This window comes from Ornithorhynchus anatinus, chromosome 21 (assembly GCF_004115215.2).
Source record: "Ornithorhynchus anatinus isolate Pmale09 chromosome 21, mOrnAna1.pri.v4, whole genome shotgun sequence".
NCBI classification, from domain to species: domain Eukaryota; kingdom Metazoa; phylum Chordata; class Mammalia; order Monotremata; family Ornithorhynchidae; genus Ornithorhynchus; species Ornithorhynchus anatinus.
The window spans coordinates 24,313,219-24,333,663 of NC_041748.1; the positions used below are offsets into that span (position 1 = coordinate 24,313,219).

Genomic DNA, 20,445 nt, shown 5'->3' on the forward strand with positions numbered 1-20,445 from the left:
GACCCCTTATCCTCCCATCCCAGGCCCGTCCCCTCCTCTCCCCTGCCACCCGGTCTTTCTCTACGGGACCCCTCCCTGGCCGAGTCCGGCAAAGCAGAACCGCTATGTCCGCGGGCTCCGGACCTGGGGCCGTCCGGGCCGGGGTCGGGGCCGGGCGGTGCGGGCGGCGACCCTCAAAAAGCCGCCGGACCCGCCACCGACCCGAGCGCTGGCCGGGCGGCAGCCTAACCGGAGCGGGGTCCGCGGGAGCCTGGGCTCTGCGGGAGCCCGCCGCCCTCCCTAACCCGCATCGGGGGGATCCTGGGGAGATGGGGGTCCCGCGGGTCTGAGTTAAGGGGGGCGTGGGGGGGGGCCTGGAGAGAGGGGCCGATCTGGGACCCCGGGCCTGTGGCCGGGGGTGTCGGCGGGGCGGCGCGGTCCTTGCCTGCGGCCCGGTCCTGGCCCGGGATCAGGGAAGCCGAAGAAGGAATTTCCTGCTGGTCCCGGGCCGGGCCGGCGCCCCTCCTGCCGCCCCCCGCCCCGCTCCAGCCCCCGCCCCCGCCCCCCGCCCGCCCCGCACCGCCCCGCACCGCCCGGTCCTCGCACTCCGCTTCCGGCCGCGCTCGCTGCAGCCGCTCCCGGCTCGGCGCCCCGCTCCGCCCCGCGCCCCGCGCCCCGCGTCCCGCCGCCCGGGCCGGCATGGCACAGGGGACAGGGCCCCGGAGGGGGCGGCCGGCCCGGCGCGGGGGGTCCGGGGAGCCCACCGGCCCCCCGGTGCCCCCGCCGCCCCCGGCCCCGCTGCTCCTGCTCTTCTTTCCGCCGCCGCTGCTGCTGCTGCTGCTGCCGCTCCTGCCGCCGCTGCCCCGACCCGGAGCCGCCCAGGAGCTCAGCCCCAGGGGCCGCAACGTCTGCCGGCCGGAGGGGTAGGATGGGCCCGGGGCCCGGCCCCCGGCGGACCCCGGAACGCCCCGATCCCCCCGGGGACCCCGCCGGCCCTCCTCCCGCACCCATCTCCGCCCGGGACCCCCGCGGGCCCCCGCCCCGGGGCGGTGGGAGGGTGAGGGGAGGGGGCGGAGAGGGGGATGGGAAGCGGGGCAAGTAGAGGAACGGGCGGGATCGGGCCGAGCCGGGGCCCTCTGGTCCGGACCGGACGGGGCTTCGCTTGCCCAAGGCCCGAGATGGCCGGCCAGGCTGCGCCCCTTCTCCAGCGTCCTCGGCTCTTTGCGCCTCAGCCCACTTTTACTGTTGCTCGCCCTCTCCTCATCCCCTCCTCACCGCTCCCGTCCTGCCTGCTACCTCCCCATCACCTCGGTCCTAGGCGCTCCCTCCCTGACACTTCAGGCCCGCGCGTCCTCTCCGCTCCCCGTTCCCCCCGCGACCTCCTCTCCGACTCCCCGGTTCCGCCTGCGCCCCCTCCTCTCCCCGTCCCCCCGGTCCTGCGCACCCCCTCCGCTCTCCGACCCCCCGGTTCCACGCGCGCCCCCTCCGCTCTCCGTCCCCCCGGTCCCGCGCACCCCCTCCACTCCCCATCCCCCGGGTCCTGCGCGACCCCCTCTCCAGCCCCCCGGTCCTGCGCGCCCCCTCCGCTTCCCGTCCCCCCGGTCCTGCGCGACTCCCTCTCCAGCACCCCGATCCCGCGCACCCCCTCCACTCCCCGTCCCCCCGGGCCTGCGCGACCCCCTCTCCGACTCCCCGGTCCCGCGCACCCCCTCCGCTCCCCGTCCCCCCGGTCCTGAGCGACCCCCTCTCGAACCCCCCGTCCCGCGCACCCCCTCCGCTTCCCGTCACCCCGGTCCCACGCACCCCCTCCGCTCCCCGTCCCCCCCGTCCTGCGCGACGCCCTTCTCCAACACCCCGATCCTGCGCATCTCCTCCAGTCCCCGTCCCCCCGGTCCCGCGCGCCCCCCTCTCCGACCCCCGGTCCCGCACGCCCCTTCCACTCCCCGCAGTGCCCCGACCCCGAAGCGGCCCCGCGCCGGAGCGCCCGGTTCCCTCCCCGGGGGCTAGTGCCCCCACCCCCTCCCGACCACCCCCTCCCCAACCCCCCCTCCCCAGCCCACGGTTTGAGACAGACAGAGCCGAGGAGAACACGCCATCTGCTTCCCGCTCCCCCCGCCCCCTGCCCGACCCCAGGAATGTGGCACCGGCGGATGGGGGGCGGGGGGGCGCGGGGGGAGGAGGGGCGGAGGGAGGAGCCGGGGCCGGGGGGTGGGGATGGGGGGGCGAGGAAAGGAATGATGGAGGGGGGAGAGGGAGGAGCGAGGAGGGGGCGAGGGAAGGGGTGGGAATCACACCCCTTCCTCCCTCTCTCCAGCTCCACGGTGCCCGCCTGCTGCCCCGGGTGGAGACAACATGGCGAAGAATGTCCGATCGGTCAGTGGGTTCAAGGGTCCGAGACCCCCCCATCCCGTCCCTCGAACCTCCCCCTCCCCCCCTCCCGGCGGGTAGGAGAGGCCGGGGGATGGACCGGAGCCGCTTCGGGGGCAAAGGTCACTTCCCAGTGTGGGCAGAGAGTGGGGCCCGGTGCTCCCTCCAGCCAGACCCTCCCGCCTGCCCTGACCCCCCGCCGCCCCCGTGCCCTTGCCCGTGCCCGTCCTCACCCCTTCCCTCCCCGCAGCGGTGTGCGAAGGGAACTTCAGCTGCTCGGAGAACGAGGTCTGCGTCCGGCCCAGCGACTGCCGCTGCCGCCACGGCTACTTCGGGGCCAACTGCGAAACCAGTGAGTGACCCTCCTCCCCACCCCACCCCCACCCCCCGAGACCCCGGGCCGGCCAGAGGAGACCCCTCCCCTCCTCCCCCCTCGCCCCCCGGCCCCGGCCCCGGCCCAGCGCTCCCTCCCCCGCAGAGTGCCCGCGCCAGTTCTGGGGCCCCGACTGCAAGGAGCTGTGCAGCTGCCACCCCAACGGGCAGTGCGAGGACACGACAGGCCAGTGCACCTGCCACGCCAACCGCTGGGGCCCGCGCTGCGAGCACGCCTGCCTCTGCAAGCACGGGGCCTGCCACCCGCGCAGCGGCGCCTGCACCTGCGAGCCGGGCTGGTGGGGCCCGCAGTGCGCCAGCGCCTGCTACTGCAGCCAGACCTCCCAGTGCGACCCGCTGGCGGGCACCTGCGCCTGCCACGCGGGCTGGTGGGGCCGCAGCTGCAACAACCAGTGCGCCTGCCACAGCTCGCCCTGCGACCAGTTCAGCGGCCGCTGCCAGTGCCGCGAGCGGACCTTCGGCCTGCACTGCGAGCGCTACTGCCAGTGCCACCGGGGCCGCTGCAACCCCGTGGACGGGACCTGCAGCTGCGAGCCGGGCTACCGGGGCAAGTACTGCCGGGAGCCCTGCCCCGCCGGCTTCTACGGACAGGGCTGCCGCCGCCGGTGAGTGGCGGGCGGGGCCGGAGGAAGGGTGCCGGGGCGTGGCGGACGGCTGGGCCGCGGGGACCCGACTCCCAGAGTGGCGTTTCACTTCTCTGTGCCTCAGTTGCCTCTTCTCTAAAACGGGGGTTGATTATGAATGATGATGATAATCATAATCATGACATCTCTAAAGCGCTTACTCCGCGCCAGACACCCTACTGAGCGCTGGGGTGCATAAGAGCAAATCAGGTTGGACCCGGTCTCTTGTCCCGCCCGGGGCTCACAGTCACTGGCCCCATTTTACAGATGAGGTGACTGAGGCACAGAGGAGTGAACCGGCTTGCCCGAGGCCACACCGCAGACTAGTAATCCCGGCCCCGCCACTTGTCAGCTGCGTGACTTTGGGCGAGTCGCTGAATTTCTCTGCCCCTCGGTTCCCTCGTCGGTAAAAGGGGGATGAAGACCGTGAGCCCCACGTGGGACAATCTGATCACCTTGTATCCTCCCCAGCGCTTAGAACAGTGCTTTGCACATAGTAAGCACTTAACAAATACCATCATTATTATTTTATTATTAAATAGTGGGGATGGGATTCGAACCCATGACCTTCTAACTCCCAGACCCGTGCTCTACCCACTACGCCGTGCTGTTTCTCAGTCTCTCAGATTAAGACTGTGAGCCCCATGCCGGACAGGGACCGTGTCCAACCCGATTTGCTTGGATCCACCCCAGCGCTCAGTACGGTGCCTGGCGCACGGTAGGCGCTTAACCACTACCATCCTCATCATCATCACTCGCTCCCCCACCCCCAGGTGCGGCCAGTGCAAGGGGCTACAGCCCTGCACCGTGGTGGACGGCCGCTGCCTGACCTGCGAGCCCGGCTGGAACGGGACCAAGTGCGACCAGGCGTGCGCCTCGGGCTTCTACGGGGACGGCTGCCAACGGCTCTGCCCGCCCTGCCGTGACGGGCACACCTGCAACCACGTCACCGGCAAGTGCTCGCGCTGCAACGCAGGCTGGATCGGAGACCGGTGAGGGCCGGGCCACCCGTCCACCCCGACGCCACCGCCCCATCCCCCTCCCCTGGTTTCCCTCCCTCTCCCGTCCCCCCCCTTCCTCCCTTCTTCTCCTTCCTTCCCTCCTCCTCCCCCTTCCTTCCCCACCCTCTCCTCCTTCCTTCCCTCCCCGCTTCCTCCTCATCCCTACCTCCATTACACTACCATCCCCACCAGCTGAATGGGAGAGGAGGAGGGGAAGCAAAACGGGGGACCTGAGTTAGGCAGGAGACTGACCCCGGCCCCACTCTCTGACCCCGCTCTCCCTGACCCACAGCCTCTGATCCCAGTGCTGACCACCTGCCCTCTGACCCGGCTACTACTGGCTTCATGTTCTCTGGCCCCACCCCTTCCCTCTGACCCCTTGCCCTCTGACCCCATCCCCAGGTGTGACATCAGATGCAGCAATGGCACCTTCGGGGAAGACTGTGCCTTCGTCTGCAGTGACTGCTTCAGCGGCCAGTGCCACTTCCAGTCTGGACAGTGCCTGTGCGGCGCCGGTTCCCACGGCCCTCAGTGAGTGGATCCCCTCCCCCGGCTCACCCTGCAGTGAGTGCCCCACCCCCTCGGCCAGTTCCGGCCAGACCTGCAGTTGTCAGTGAGGGCAGGACTAGCCTGGGCTCACCGAGGACCCAAGGCCTTCCCTCCCGGATGGCCCCCGTTGACCCCTTTGGGGCTGGACTCTCCCATCTTTCACACCCTTAATCTCCACTCTCTCCGGAAAGGGACAGGATGGTCTGGACCTTCCCTCCGGCCACAGGCCCCGGCATGCGTGCCTGAATCACCAGCTCCCGGAGTCACCCCAGTGCCCGCTCGCCCTCGCCCCAGGCTTCAGAACTGGCCTGGGGGGCTTCTTCGGGGTTAGCAGGACCCCTCCTGGGTGTTCGTATTCAGCCTTGGGGACATCACACATCCTCACCATCCACTTTCTCCTCCTCCCGCATGACCATGGGCAGCCCCGCTCCTCTCAGCCACCACATAGGGACCCATGGCCTTGGCCTCCTGGACAGCAGAGCCGAGGTCCCAGCCACGGGGCTCAGTATGTGTGTGTGTGTGTGTGCGCGCACACACACACACACACACCCCTTTCCCTCAACTTCAGAGAGTTTCCAGACCCAGTGGTGCCATAGCAGTGTCTTCCATCCCAGACCATGGGGTCTCTGGCCTCTCCACAGACCTCCCCCATCCCCAATCATGTGCCTCTTCCCCCAGCCCCCATCCTGGCCAGCCCATAACCCCCTCAGTTCTGTCCCCTGACAGACACAGCAATACCCGCTGCCTTGGCTGTGGCTCCCGACTCCCCCTCGGAGGCAGGGCTGGTTTCCCTGCCAGAAGCTCTAGGTGCTAGTCAGCCGGTGGGTCTCTGCTCAGGAAAGGGAAAGGGCACCACACCAGCAAGATACTCTCATGGCCACCGGTGGCAGGCCGGAGCGGGCACGGGGAACAACGGAGGGCATTGACAGCCTGGTCGACTCAGGGATGATACTCTGCATATGGCCCAGGAGCTGGGTTGGTGGTTCCTGGGCGCAGGGTGGTGATAGAGCAGCTCCCACTGCTTAGGGACCCCGCCTGGGAATCCTACTGGAGGAGGCCGGCTTCGGGCGTCTTGTCATGTTTCCGGGCTGCGGTGACGCTGGTGGGGAGGTATCTCAGGTCGGGGATCTTATCGGCATGCTGCAGTGGCACTGAAGGGAGTATCTCAGGTTGTGGAGGGGAGGTGTTCCTGTTCAACAGCTCTGAGGCCCAAGAGATGAGCCGACAAGCCTGTGCGGTGGGGAGGAGGTCGGCTCAGCCAGAAGGGAGAGTGAGAGGAAGGGTGTGGTGGGGGAAGAAGTCTTGGGGGTAATGGGGCGAGGGGTGAGCAGTGGAGGGTGTAGTTGGGTGAGGGTCTGGCAGGAGTCTCCAGGCCCCTGGCAGCCAGAAGCCGATGCCAGATTTGGAGCAGATCAGTGGTATTCTCTGTCTCACCTGCAACACTGGCTATGCGGGATGCAATTACTGTCTCACCCGGGACATTGGATACACTTGACTTTGGACACCGTCTCACCCGGAATCCTGGATGCCAGGCATGGTCTCACCCAGGACACTGGATTCACTCGACTCTGGTCACTTTCCCACCTGGGTTGCTGGATACGCTGCATGCTGACCACTTTTCAGCTCAGGACACTGTATACTCTGGGCACCCTGACTGCCCCACCCAGGACACCAGATGCATTAGATGCTGGATATCACCTTGGACACTGGATATGCCAGATGCCATTACTGCCTCGGCCAGCACACTGGATATAGTAGACACTGGACCCTATTTCATTGAGAATGCTGGATTCCAGTCACTGTCTCACCTAGAGCACTGGATATATTCAACCCTAGTCACTTTCACCTGGGGCACTGGATACAATGGACACTGGTCACTGTCTCACCCGAGAGACTGAATACATTGGATGCTGATCCTTGTTCCACCCAGGACACTGGATATAATGAATGCTGGCCACTGCCTTTCCCAAGATACTGGATATATTGAATGCGGGACACTGTCTTACCCAGGACGCTGGATTAACTCAACCCCAGTCACTGTTTCACCTGAGACATTGGATACATTGGCCACTGGTCACTGTCTCACCTGGGACACTGGATGCACTGGACACTGATCTTTGGTTCACTGGACACCGGTATTTGGTTCACCCGGGGTACTGGATGTGTTGCACACTGGTCCTGTCTCACCCAGGACATTGGAAATACTTAACCCTCATTACTGTCCCATCTGGGACACTGGATAAACTCAAACCCCGGTCACTATCTTATCACTGCTTCACCTGGGGCACTGGATACACCAGACCCAGGACACTAGTCACTGTCTGACCCAGAATGTTGGATGCCACTCACTGTCTCACCCAGAAAACTGGATACATTCAACCCTGCTCACTCTCTCATCCACAACACTGGATGCACTCAACCCTGTTCACTGTCTCATCTGGAACACTGGATGCACTCCACCTGGAACACTGGATAAATTCAACCCTGGTCACTATCTTACCCAGGATATTGGATGCCACTCACTGTCTCACCCAGGACGCTGGATAAACCCAACTCCAGTCACTGTCTCATCTGAAACACTGGATACACTAGACCCTGGTCACTGTCTCACCCAGAGCACTGGATATGTTGGCTGCTGGTCACTGTCTCATCCCGGACACAGAATCTGTTGGGGAAGTGGTGCTGGTCTACCCATGCTGGGGAACAGGATAACCTTCACAGGAGTCAGCCCTGACTTATCTCAACCACAGAGGAGTTAGTCACCCCCGACCCTGCTCCAAGATCCTGAGTCACCTGTGGGCAGAGTGTCTGCAGTCTCCACCTCCAGCTGCAGCGTTTGGGGTGGAGGAAGAAGCCTCCCCCCATATCGCCTCTTCCAGGATCCCCGTCCCCTCTGCACCTTTTCTCCCAGTTTCCCCTCCTCTCCTCCCCACCTCCTCCCTTGGCTTCCCCTCCCTCATTTCCCTCACCACCTTTACCTCCCTCCTTGGGAAGGGGGCAGGAGGGAAAGCCTGAGGAGATTAGATTGCAGTTCCCTTTAGAGGGGACCCCCCCCCCCCCGATCAGGGAGCACCCCAGCCCCCACCTTGTGTCCACAGCAGGTCTGGAGGCAGCATTGATCCGGTGAGGTGGTGAGTGCACCCACCTGCACCCATCCCGCCCCCACCCCGTCTCTGGGGGGAGCTATGCCCATTCTGACCCTCTGGGAGGCTTCACAGAGGGACACATAGATCAGGGAGGGGTAGAAGGCTGTGGGGGGGACCCTTCCCCATGGTGAGAGCAGTGATGCTTGAGGCAGGTGCAGGCTGAAGGAAAGGGGGACTGGGAAGTGGGGAGGTGGGGTGACAGCTGAAAGTCAACAGGTGCCCCCCTCATGCACACCCCCACTCAGGCCCCTGATCAGTATGCAAACTTACACACACACGCATGCACGCACACGTGCACACACATATCCCTTTCTCCCAACCTCAGAGACACCCCAGACCCAGTGGTGCCATAGCAATGTCTCCTATCCCAGACCTTGGGGTCTCTGACTTCTCCAGGAGGGGGGCGGGAGATCTCCACAAACCTCCCCCTTCCCAAATCGTGTGCCTCTCCCCCAGCCCTTCTGTCCTCTCTCTAGCCTGAGCACATCTGCTCCTGTTCCCTCAGGGCCAGGCTCACATTGCGGCAGGAGGGATGGAGGTGGGTTAAGGGAGAGGAACTTCCTGCCTGATCATGGTGGGGAAGGGGGTCTGGCTCCGGGACGGGCTCCTAGGGGCATATGGTGTCTCTGCCCAAACAGTGGGCACCTCCCAGAGGCAGGGAACTGGACGGGATGACCCTTCCCGGCTTCCTTCCTCTCCTGCCCCTCCCTCCGGCCGAAGGTCTCAGGATCCCCTTGTCACTCTTGTCCATCCCCGAGTCTGGTCTCCCCGGTTCACTGCCGACCCCTCTCTCCACACAGCTGCAACCTGACCTGCCCGCCCGGGCTCTTCGGGGTCAACTGCGCCCAATCCTGCAGCTGCCGTGAGGACTCCTGCGACCCTATGACCGGCGCCTGCCGCATGGGTGAGGACCCCAGCCCACCCCCAGCCCTGAGGGGGCTCATCTGTGCCCAGTGCCCCTCCTGCCCTCACCATGGCCTCCAGCCCTACCTCTACCACCGACCCTCCACCATCAGTCCCCCCATCTCCTCTTCCCTGTCCTCCATTCCCCCTTCTCCACTGCATGGCCTCTAGTCCCTCCCAACCTTGCCTTGTGGCCTTCGGCTCCCCCCGCAACCTTCACCACAGTCTCCAGTTCCCCCCTTCTTCCACTGTGGCTGCTGGGTTTGGGGTCTGGGCAGCTGCTGGTGTGGGGTTCACACCCCTTTGCCCCATCAGGGTGTCACAGTGTGGCCCAGGCATCTGACCGCTACTCCCAAGTGGTGAGGAGGAACTGGCTGCTGGGAGGTAGAGAGAGCCGGGCCCAGGCCCCTCCCCTGTGATATTGGAGAGCTGAGGGATGCCACCTGCCCTGCCCCTGGCCCCGACCGACCCCTTGTCCCCAGTCCAGGATGACCCTCAGCCTCAGGAAGACCCCACATCCTGGCCCAGGATGATCTCCAGCCCAGGACCACCCTGGTCCAGGCGGATCCCCTACCCTGCCTGGCAGACCCCTCTCCCCTGGCCCAGGTGGACCCCCGACATGGGGCTCACCCATCAGGCCGATCTCTGCTTTCTCCGAGGTAGACGTGAACCAGCGGGTGGGGGTTATGGGGGCCGGAGCTCTGCTGCTCTTCCTGCTGCTGGCCGCCCTGCTCTTCCTGCTGGGCTACTGCTGTGTCCGGCGCCGCCGCCGCCACCGCCATCAACACCGCCACCGCCAGGCCCGCCCCCCGTAAGAGACCCCGCTCTACCCCGAATTGCCCCTTCCCCAGCCGTTTGTTTCTCTGTGTGTGTGTATATGTTGTGGGGTGTGTGGGGGCATGTGTGTGTGTGTGTGCATGTTTATCCACGTGCATCTGTGGGTGTGAGTGCCTGACTCTGGGACCTGAGATGGAATGTGTGTCTGAATGTAACTGTAGGGGTGTGTGACCGTGTGCCTGTGTGACCTCTCGTGACTGTGCACTTGCAGGTGTAACTCTGTGTGTACATGAGTACCTGGTTGCGTGCCCTGAGATTGAGCTTGTTTCTGAAAGTGACTGGTGTTTGTGTGCACGCGCCACACCCCCAGCTCCGTCCTGCTCTGTCCGCTCATTCCCCCTCCGCAGGGATGGCCCTGACCCCGCAGCCGTCAAGAAGCCCCCCCGACGCCTGTGTGGCCGGTTCAGCCGCATCAGCATGAAGCTGCCCCGTCTCCCCCTGCGTCGCCACAAGCTGCCCAAGGTCGTGGGTAAGGCTGGTGCGGGGCGATAACCGGGCCCCTGGCCCCAAGCGCTGCGTGTGAGCACAGAGGTAGATGCACAGTAATCAGGTTGGACATGGCTTCTGTTCCAGTAAGGGCTCCCAGGCTAAGGGAGCAGGAGAGCAGTGCTCTTACCCCTATTGAACAGATGAGGAAACTCAGGTCCCTGAGAGGCTAAATGATGTGCCCGAGGTCACTCGCTCAACAGGCCGGGGGCACAGCTAGACTAGAACCCAGTCCCCTGACTCTATCTAGCCCCACGCTCTCCCACAGGCCGTGCTTCTATCTCTTGTGGGAACGTTCTGGGCTTCAGGGGCCTCAGTGCCCCGACCCCATACACACGCATACATATACACACTCAACGCAGACACACACACGAGTCACACTTATGGCAGATATATGCAAGTCGCGCTCACTGCAGATACACACAGAAGAGGGTCCCTTACCCGTACCTTTTCCTGGATCCTGACCTCCAGAAACGCCCACTCAGCCCCCACCCTTCTATGGCCTCAGTTTCCCCAGCCACACTGGAGGGTGACAGAGGTTAGAGGAAGGAATGGAGTGAAGCAGACAGAGTCGCCTGGGGTTTGTGAGGGTGGGGAGGCTTCTCAAGGCTGGGATCCCCCCTCGGCCCATCCCATGTCTGGGTGGGGAGAGGGCAGCCTGTAAGAAGCCTTGACCCCCACCCCCCACCCCGGCCAAATATGGTTTGGGTCTAGGCTTCCCCCTGCCCACCTTTTCTCATTCCCTGAGATTTCTTCTTGGGGCCAGATTCTCTTTTTCTCCCCTCATGCCTCCCCGGATGACCCTCCTCACAGCGCCTTGAATCCTGCTTCCTCTGGGTGGAGAGCTGGGGGAGGCTGCCTGTCAGCTCCTGGAAGACCCCTCCCCCCTGCAGCCTGCACAGAAATAGTAGGGGATTGTCTGCCTGTCTCACCGTCCGCCTATCTGCCCCTCTGATTGTCTGCCTATCTTTGCCTGCTTTCCTGTCTGTCCACCAGTCTGCCCACCTGTCTGCCTGCCAGTCTGTCCACCTATCTTTCTGTCTGCCTGTCTGCCTGCCCCTCTGTCTGTCCCGTCTTTTTGCCTGCCTTTTTGTTGTCTATCCCGTCTGTCTGTTGGTCTTTCTGTCTGCCTCACGGCCTCTCTGCCTACTTGCTTTTCCCGTCCCTTCTGTCCTGCCTGTCCACCTGCCTTTCTCTCCACCTAAGTCTCTGTCCATCTGCCTGCATTTCTGTCTTCCTGCCTGTCCTGTCTGTCTGCCTGTCTGTCCATCTGCCTCTCTCTCTATTGTGTCTGTCTGACATTCTGTCTGCATGCCTGTCTGTCCTGTCTGCCTGCCTGTCCGTCTGTCCTGTCCTGTCTTCCTGCCTGTGTATCTATAAGGTGCCCTGGCCCCAACCTGTAGGCACACAATTTTAGAAAGCCTCTTCCCTGGCCCCTCTCCTCCTGGCCAGGGTTTCAGTTTTGCTGACAGGGAAATTGAGGTCTGGAGCAGGACAGCGACTGCTGTAGGGGGTGGTCAAGTAATAATAATAATAATAATGGTGGTATTTGTTAAATGCTTACTCTGTTCCAGGCTCTGTACTAAGCACTGGGGTAGATACAAGGTAATTGGGTTGGACACAGTCCCTGTCCTACATAGGACTCAAAGTCTTAATCCCCATTTTACACATGAGGGAACTGAGGCACAGAGAAGTGAAGAGACTTGTGCCCAAGGTCACACCACAGTCAAGGGGCAGAGTCGGGATTAGAACACAGGTCCTTTTGACTCCCAGGCCTGTGCTCTATCCACTAGACTATGCTACTTCCCAGTAGGCCAAGACCCTGCTGGAGCCCAAAATAAAGATGGCCCTGGCCCCCTGGGAGGTTCTTCCTGTGGGCTGAGTTTAGGTCTAGGTCCAGAACCAGATACAGGTCTAGATCTGGGTGCAGGTCCAAATCCAGGTCTAAGTTCAGGTCCAGTACCAGACCTGAATGTGGGTCCAGGTCCAGGTCTCTATCTAGGTCTTGTCTTCTGGGCTCTCCCAGGACAGAGAGTAGTCCTGGGACCGGGCCTGCAGAGAAAGAGGAGTGAGCAATGGGTCCAGGGAACAGCTGTGCTGGCCTGAGGCATCCATCACTGACACTGGTGCCCCCCCCCCCCCCCCGCCGAGATGAGCTGGCATAGGAGCCTCCCTACAGGCTCTTGAGCACTATCTTTCAGAAATTGGTAGAGCAAGGGTAGCCTGGCTGTCCAGGACTGGTGTTGGTGACTCAGGTTTCAGATTCACTGTCTCTCACTGCATCTTTGAATGGAGTTCTGCAGAGGGCTGCCAGCTCTCCCTTGGGGCTCCAGGAATGTGGTGTCCAGCTGGGATGAGATGTTCCCTGAGGGTGGGAGGATGGAGGCACCAGCGAGGGTGTTTCTGAATGGTGGGGACATGGGTGCCAGTGAGAGGGGCGCTGGGAGAGTCTGATGAAGAGGGGAGAGTCAGGGTTTTGGATGGCCCATGCTGGGTCACTGGAGGAAGAGTCAAAGTGGTGGAGGCCCCTTGTCAGGGATGAAGAGAAAGAATCAGCAGTGTTGGATGATCTGTATTGGGCCACTGGGGGGGAGTCAGGGGTTTTGGATGGTTCATGCTGGGTCACTTGGAAAGAATCGGGTGTTGGATGATCTGTATTGGGTCACTCCAAAAGAGTCAGGGATGGAGAGGGGAGAGTAAGTGTAGTGGGTTGGACTGTTCTGGGCCCCTGGGAGAGAGTCAGTATGAGAGGGGAGAGTCAGGGGTATTGGATGGTCCACGCTGGACCCCTAGAGAGAGAGGGGTGGAGAGGGGAGAGTCAGGGGTTTGAGATGGTCCGTGCTAGGCCACTGAGGAAGAGTCGGGAATGGAGTGGAGAAAATCAGAGGTGTGGGATGGTCTACGCTGGGACCCGGAGGAGTAAGTGGGGATGGGGAAGAAAAAAGACTGGGTTGAGAGGGGAATAGGTGGAGACGAGAAGGTCACCGGAGGGGAGTTGAGCCTTGGTCAGCCCCTCGGCGGGTGGACACTCTGCAAGGGGGAGGGGAAGGCTCCGGGCAAGTAAGTCATTCTCGTCCCAGGTGGGGCTATGGGCTGCGGGCCGTGGTGAGGTTCTGTCACTGGATCCTTCTCCTGAGCTAGAACGGCTCCTTGCAGGAGGAGCAGCGCCCCTCCAAACCAGATCCAGAAACCAAGTGCTCCAGAGCCGGAGCTGGGGCTATGGTGGTTCTGGGTGGGAGGTTACAGACAGACACCAGTCAGGGTCGGGTTTCCCAAGCTCCCCCAGAGTGGCAAGGAGCTCCATAGCCACAATCTCCTGGGGGTTGACGGGGCAGGTCTCCATAATGTCCCGGGGTGGTCAGGGTGAGTCTCCTCAGCCTCCTGGGAGTGAGTGAGGGGACTAGTCTTCTCAACCTCCCAGGGGTGGATGGAACGCTTCCACATCCTCCAGGAAGTGGACAGGGCCTGTCTCCACTACCCCCAGGGGCAGGGGGGATGGAGGGTGGGTTTCCTCAGCCTGAAAACCGCTTCCCCCTCAGTGGCACATCACGATCCGGATCAGACCCTCAACTGCAGCTTCCTGGAGCCGCCCTCTTCGGCCGCCGAGCAGCCGTCACCATCCTGGTCCTCCCGTGGCTCTTTCTCCTCGTTTGACACGACGGACGAGGGCCCGGTGTACTGCCTGCCGCACGAGGGTAGGAGTGGCGGGGCCCGGGGGTGGGTGGGGCGTGGAAAACAGCAGGACCCTGGCCCGAGCCAGATGGGTGGGCGGGCTGGGCCCCCCCCATAGCCGAGCCCACATCTCCCAGCAGCGGTCCCTCCCCCTCCGGCTTGGCACACCGCGTCTTTGGTCGCCCTCTCGGATACCAACCCTCACGGTCAGGGACGAACCATCCCACTCCCCTGATTCTCTCTTCTCTGGATTCAACTCTCCCCGGGTCACCCAGCTCGAACCATCGCACACCCCTGACTCTCCCCTCTCCATCCGTGACTCTCACCCCGTGACCCAGCGCGGGCAGTCCCACACCCCTAACTCCTCTCTCCGTCCCGGCGACTGGACACGGCCCATCCCACGCCACTGACTCTTCCCCCACGGACCCGAGACGGACCACCCTGCACCCCCGACCCCCCCCACTCCAACCCCGACTCTCCCCCAGCGGCCCAGCACGGACCACCCCGCACCCCTGACCCTCCCCTCTCCATCCCTGACCCGCCCCCAGTGACCCAGCACCCAGCGTACCGCACCCCCGACCCTCCCCGTCCTCTCCCTCGTGGATCCCTGAGGACCGGCTGGGGAAACCGAGGCCCGGAAGGTCACCCGCCGGCCTGGCTCTCGGCCTCTCTGGAGTCCACTGGGCCGCAGCGTTGGCCGCCCCCTGCCCTCGGCCCCTCCCGTTGCCGCCCGGCCCCGCCCTCCCTGACGGCGTTCGCTTCGCAGAGGGCGCGTCGGAGAGCCGGGAGCGGAGCCAGTGCAGCCCCCGGGCCTCGGCCCCGGCGGAGCCCCCCGCCCGCAGAGAGGTCGCCTCGTCCAGCAGCGAGACGGTGCTGCTGCGTTCGTCGGACAGCGAGCAGTCGGGGGGCTGGGAGCCGGGCGCGGCGGGGCCGGGGGCGGGCCCGGGGCCGGGGGCCTGCCCGCTCTACGCCCGCGTCGCCCGCTCCGCCCAGCCGGCCCGCGACCACGACGACGAAGCCGTCGGGGGTCCCGGGGGTCCCGGCCCCGGCAAGCCCCCGCCCCCTGACCCCGCCACCAAGCCCAAGGTCTCCTGGATCCACGGCGGGGCCTCGGGGCGACCCCCCGACGCCCCCAGGACCGGCCGGCCGGAGCGGACGCCGGGCTCCGGGGGCGGCGACCCGATCCCCGCCGGCGGCAGCCCCGGCCAGGCGCGGCCCCGGCCCGAGGGCCCGCAAGCGCCGTCGCCCCCCGAGGCGGCGGCGCCCACCGCGCTGCTCGCGGCCCCGCCGAGAGCCTCGGCGCAGGGCCGGGGGGCCGCGGGGGCCCGGCGGGGGCCCGGCGGCCCGGCCCAACGGACTGACCCCCCCGCAGCCCCTCCGCGGCCGGCCCGCCCCGCCGCAGAAGGCCAAGCGCGCGGGGGGCGCGGGCGGCCCGAAGGCGGGGCAGGGGGGGCAGGCGGCGCCGCCCCCGCCCCCGTCCCCCCGGCTCCCGCCGCCCGCCGCCCCGAGGCCCGATCCGGCCGGGCCGGAGGACTCCAGCCTCAGCTCGGAGCCTCCACGGAAACGGACTCCCATCCAGAAACCCCCGAGGAAGAAGAGCCGCGGGGCCAGCGGGGAGCCCCCCCCGCTCGCCCCCTAGTAGCCCCCCGCCGGCGGCGGGGCGGGCGGGTCCGTCCCCACTCCTCCCCGCCCCCCGATCCTCCCTCCTTGGCCCCCATCACCGCCCCACTCACCGGGCCCGTCCACCGCTCCTTCTCCTAAAGTCAGGGGGATGGAGGGGGGCGGAGTAGGTGGGGAGGGGCTCCGGGGGCCCCAGGAGGTGAGGCGACCCCCCCCACCCCTCCTTCTCCCGTCCCCCCCCCCCCCCCCACACCTTGTATCAGTATTAGCGATGGCCGAAGCTTCTCTTTCCAGACGTCTTTGACCCTTGGGGACCCCCTCCCCCCCAATCCGGGTCCGGATCCCAGCCGCGAGGCCATGTTTTGGGGGGAGGGGGGGGGGACTGCAGGCCAGGGAACCCTCTCCCGCGCAGCAGGGAAGAGACCCGTCGAGATTCCCTCCCCGTCCACCCGCCCCCGCCACCAGTGCCCCCGCCACCCTCCCGTCCCGCCCATCGCTTCCATCCCCCGGGCGCGTTTGGTGGGGCGGGAGCTGCCCCAGGACCCTTCCCCTCCGTTGTCGAGCTGGTTTCGACCTGCCCCCCTCGTCCCCCCACCTCGGTGGTGGGGCCGGGGGCCGGATGCACCCGGGGACTCAGAAGAGAATCGTATTTATAAAGCCCCAGGGCCGAGCCCGGGCCCGACCCCCGTGCCCTCCCCGGCGTGCGCCCCCCTCTTCCTCCTCCTTCCTCGCCCCTCCCCGCCGCGAAGCCCGGCACCCCCGGGGGACTCCGACCTGCCCCTGTCCCTGCTCGCCGCCGGCCAGGGTCCCTCCGCCAGAGCGGGCGCCTCCGTAGACAGCTTTTTTAATAAAGTGCATTTCTTCTTAGAGTTCCGGTGTTTCCTGCCGGGGGACCCGCACACGGCTTCGCCGACGTCCCCCCTAACGCCCCCACACTCGCGTCCCGGTAGGCGTGGGATAGGGGCGGTTGGTCAGGGAAGGGTGGGGTTTGGGATGGGGACGTGACTGTGGGCGGTAGAGGAAAGGCAAGGGACGGGGCTGGGGTCGGATCGGGATCGGGGGCTGGTGCCACTGGTTGGTGTTCCCGGCCCCACAACTTGGGGCCGCCGCCACGGCGCATCCTGGGGGGAGGCCCGGGACGGTCACTGGTTGGAGTCGGGGTGCGCCGGCATGGAGATCTGGGGCTCTGGAGCCTAGCCTGGGGTTCCCTCCACTGGCTCCTGGGGTGCCCTCTGGCCCCAGGTCCACTCAGGCCCAGGATTCCTGGGCTCATCCGCTCTTGTGTCGAGAGCCGGCTCCTCTTCGGTTCTGCCTCTTTGGTCGGGATGGGCCTCCCAATCAGGACCCCTCTTGTGCTTCACGGGGTTTCGGTCCCTCCTCTCTCCCAGTCAGAGGCCTCTCTGACCCTCATCGGGTTGGGGCGGGAAGGGACCCGAGGAAGAGGAAGGAAGTTTGGGCAGTCATGGCATCATCAAGGTTTCCATCATCGTCATCATCGCCACTATCGGCACCGTCGTGGTCATCATGTTCGTCCCTGTCGTTATCCTCGGCGCCCTGGTCACGGCCTCCGTCATTTTCCCCATCACTCTCTATCTCTATCCCCTTAGCCTCCTCAGTCTTCAGCCAACAGGCGTCCATTAGGGCAGGAGGGAACGCTGAGGGAGCTGAGCCGGTCACCCACCCGCGGGACTGAAGTATCAGGGTTTGGGACGCCGTTTTCCAAAGCGTCAGATTCTGGATTGTCGGGCGTTAGACCACCGGATTCAAGGTTGTCTGGTTCCGGGGCATCCCTTTTCGATATCGTTGGGTTCTGGAGCGTTGGATTCTGGATTGTGAGGTCCTGGGGGCTGGTTCTGGAGTCCGGGGTTCGCTCCAGTTGGGTCCCAGAACGTTTTGGCTTTGGATTGTTGAGTTCCAACACGTTGGTTCTGGAGCATCGGGTTCTGGGGCGTTGGGTCCCCGGGCAGGGGGTTGTGAGGACCCGGCCAGTCCTCAGGCCACTCCTTTCCCCCCCCCACCCCCTTTCCTCTCTCAACCGTGTAAAGGGGGCTCCCCTGGGTCCCCGCTCTGGGCCGGGGAGGGGAAGGAGGAAGGGAGGGACCGGAGAAGGGTTGCCCTTCCCCGAGGTTGGGGTGCGGCAGGCTCTCGGACCCCTGCTGTATCAGCGGATCGGGGGGTGCGGGGCAGTGCGTGCGTGGGGAGGGGGCCGCGGGGGGCGAGGCAGGGGGTCTGAGAGCTTCGTCGTAGGCCTAGAGGCCGTTCCCTCGGAGGGGCCTTGCGGCTCCCAGCCCCGAGCCTGGGTCTCCGTCCGGCGCGGAGAGGGGACGGGGAGGGATGGGGAGGGATGGAGAGGGGTCTGCGGGGTCCGCTTATGCTGAGGGGTGCCCGGCCGCCCCCGCCGGCCCCGCCGCCGCCGCCCGCGCCGCTTTGTTTAGTCTGCGCGAGGCCGCGTCTGGCTGTCGTTAGGAGCCGCGTGATTGGCACCCGCTGCCCGGGGCGGGGGGACGGGGGCCGCCGGGCCGGGGGTCGGGGGTCGGGGGGCCAGGACCTGCGGCCCTGACCTGCTCGGGCCGGTCCCGCCCCCGCGCAGAGCCCCACCGTGGTGCTGAAGGACCCCGCCCTCCTCCTCCCGTCCCCCTCCCTCGTCGCTTCCTCCTCTTCCCGCCCCCTCCCTTAGAGAAGCTGCTTAGAGAAGCAGTGTGGCTCAATGAAAGAACTCGGGCTGAGGACTCAGAGGTCATGGGTTCTAATCCTGACTCCGCTGTTCGTTAGCTCTGTGACTTTGGGCAAATCAGTTCACTTCTCTGGGCCTCAGTTCCCTCAACTGTAAAATGGGGATTAAGACTGTGAGCCCCACTTGGGACATCCTGATCGCCTTGTATCCTTCCCAGCGCTTAGAATAGTGTTTTGCACATAGTAAGCGCTTAACAAATGCCATTATTATTATTATTATTATTCCTTCCGGCCCGACCCCCCCAACCCCGGCATGGGAGCGTCGCGTTGTCCCCCGGTTGAGAGGTGGGTCTGCTGCCCTGTCCGTGGAGCAGGTGTAGCCCAGGACCCCCGGCTGCCTGGGCCGCAACCCCAGGATGGCGAGGGACCCCCGGGGTGCGACCTGCGGGGCCCGGAGGGTTCGGGTAGGGTCGGGCCGGGTCGGGAGGCAGGCTTAGGCGGGCGGGGGTCCTCCTGCGGGCCCGGCCAGGCCTGGACAAGGCCAGCGCCGCCCCACTCCCGCCCCTCTCCAGAGCCCTCCCCACTCCCCCCCGGCAGGGTCTCCCCAACACCATTCACGCCGTTTCCCCCAGCCTTTGTCCTACCACGACCCTGCACCCCCTGGATCTTCTCCCAGGCCCTTCCCTCGACGCCCCGACATTCACTTGCCAAATCTCTCTGCCCAGGCCCTGCCCCCCACCCGACCCCCGGAATGCCCTGTCTCTCTTGCGCTCTCGGTCTCTCATTCTGTCTCTTCTCTCTGGCTACCTTTGTCTCCGTCCCTGGGTCTGCCTCTCTGCCTCCGCCTGGGTATCCCTGGCTCTCTCTCTCGGCTTATCTCTCTGTCTCTCCATCTCTGGGACTGTGTGACTCCGTCTGTCTCTGCCCCTGACGCAGGGCCCCCACCGGTCCTGGTCGGGGCGTACGGAGATTGTGCCCGCCAGGGGCCAAAGTAAACACGGCTCCCACCTCCCGCCCCCCACCCCCCACCCCGGCAAGGCTGGGGGCCGGGCCAGTTCCCACCGAGGCACCCCCTCCGTCCCCTCCTCCATCCCCGTCCCGGCCGGGCAGCCGACGGAGTCCCCCAGGGGGCGGCCGGAGCCTCCCGTTGCCATGGGAACCCGGGAGCTCAGGGCCCACATCTGGTAGTCATTGAGGGAGGAAAATTATGAGTCGTGGAAAAAAAAAATATTTTCTGCAGCACAAAGCACAAAGGAGCCCGGAGGAATGTGGGGTCTGGAGAGCCGCCGGGGGCCGCCCTCCCCCCTCCTCCCGAGCCCGCCCGAGCGAGGATGGGTGGTCCCTTCGCGTGCTTCTCTGTCTTTGGGTCTCTCTCCGCGGCTCCGTCTCTGCCGGCCCCTCGCTTTTTCTTGTCTTTATGGTATTTGTTAAGCGCTTACTATGTGCCAGACACTGTACTAAGCGCCTGTGCTTTTGACTCCCAGGCCAGGGCTCTATTAGGCCACGCTGCTTCTCTCCCCGCCTCATCCTAAACCGCCCCTAGTCCTCGGAAAATAAGGGTCGCGGACGTTTTCAACCCGAGGGCCTTCGGGCAGGAGGGGCTGGGAGGACGAGGCAGCAGATTCTGGTGGGGGGGGGGGACGGGACGGGGCGTGGGCTCCCCGGGTTCCGTTCTGAGCCCGGAGGGGTGGGGATGGGGAGTGGGAGCCCATCAGTGTCTAGGAGGGGGAGGGAGAGGACTAGGCAGGGCCCCGCCCTGCCGGGCACTGGGCATCGGCAGCTTCTAGTGGACACGCGGCCCAAAGGAGACTTTCCTTTGGGAACGACGAATTCAGACCCGGATGTGGGCACGGCCTCGGCACTCGCCTTTGCTCGGGGCGGGGGGCGGGCGGGGGAGTGGTCATTTTTCAGCTCTATTCGCCCCCCTCCCCCTCAGGAAAACGGGCCTCCCCCTCCCCTCCGGCCCCGCTCCTCTCTGCCTCCCCCCATTCCGGGAATCCCCCCCTTGGGATTCTCTGCTACTGAGCCTGGCCTCGGTGGATCCGGGCCCACAGAAAGAGAGACTGGAAATAAGGGGCCTCACTCAGGCTCTCCTTCTGACCCCCTTCCCAGGTCCCAGCTGAGGATGCCCGGATCCCGGCTGTGGGGCGACGAAGCCGGTGCCCCCCTAACCCTGGCTGTGGGGACCACGGGGTC

General features: G+C 65.3%; 1 protein-coding gene across 1 annotated transcript; it reads left to right on the forward strand.

Annotated features, from left to right (window-relative positions):
- Positions 1 to 807: 807 nt before the first annotated feature.
- On the forward strand, positions 808 to 16,445 carry SCARF2 (scavenger receptor class F member 2; the record flags this gene model as incomplete). The annotated part of the gene is made up of 12 exons (XM_029049621.2): positions 808 to 902; positions 2,294 to 2,352; positions 2,597 to 2,698; positions 2,825 to 3,344; positions 4,136 to 4,354; positions 4,766 to 4,894; positions 8,859 to 8,962; positions 9,625 to 9,772; positions 10,146 to 10,267; positions 13,824 to 13,979; positions 14,723 to 15,255; positions 15,443 to 16,445. Coding segments are annotated over 12 exons (2,340 nt in total), but the record flags the coding sequence as incomplete, so codon positions are not given.
- Between the last annotated feature and the right edge of the window lie 4,000 nt (positions 16,446 to 20,445).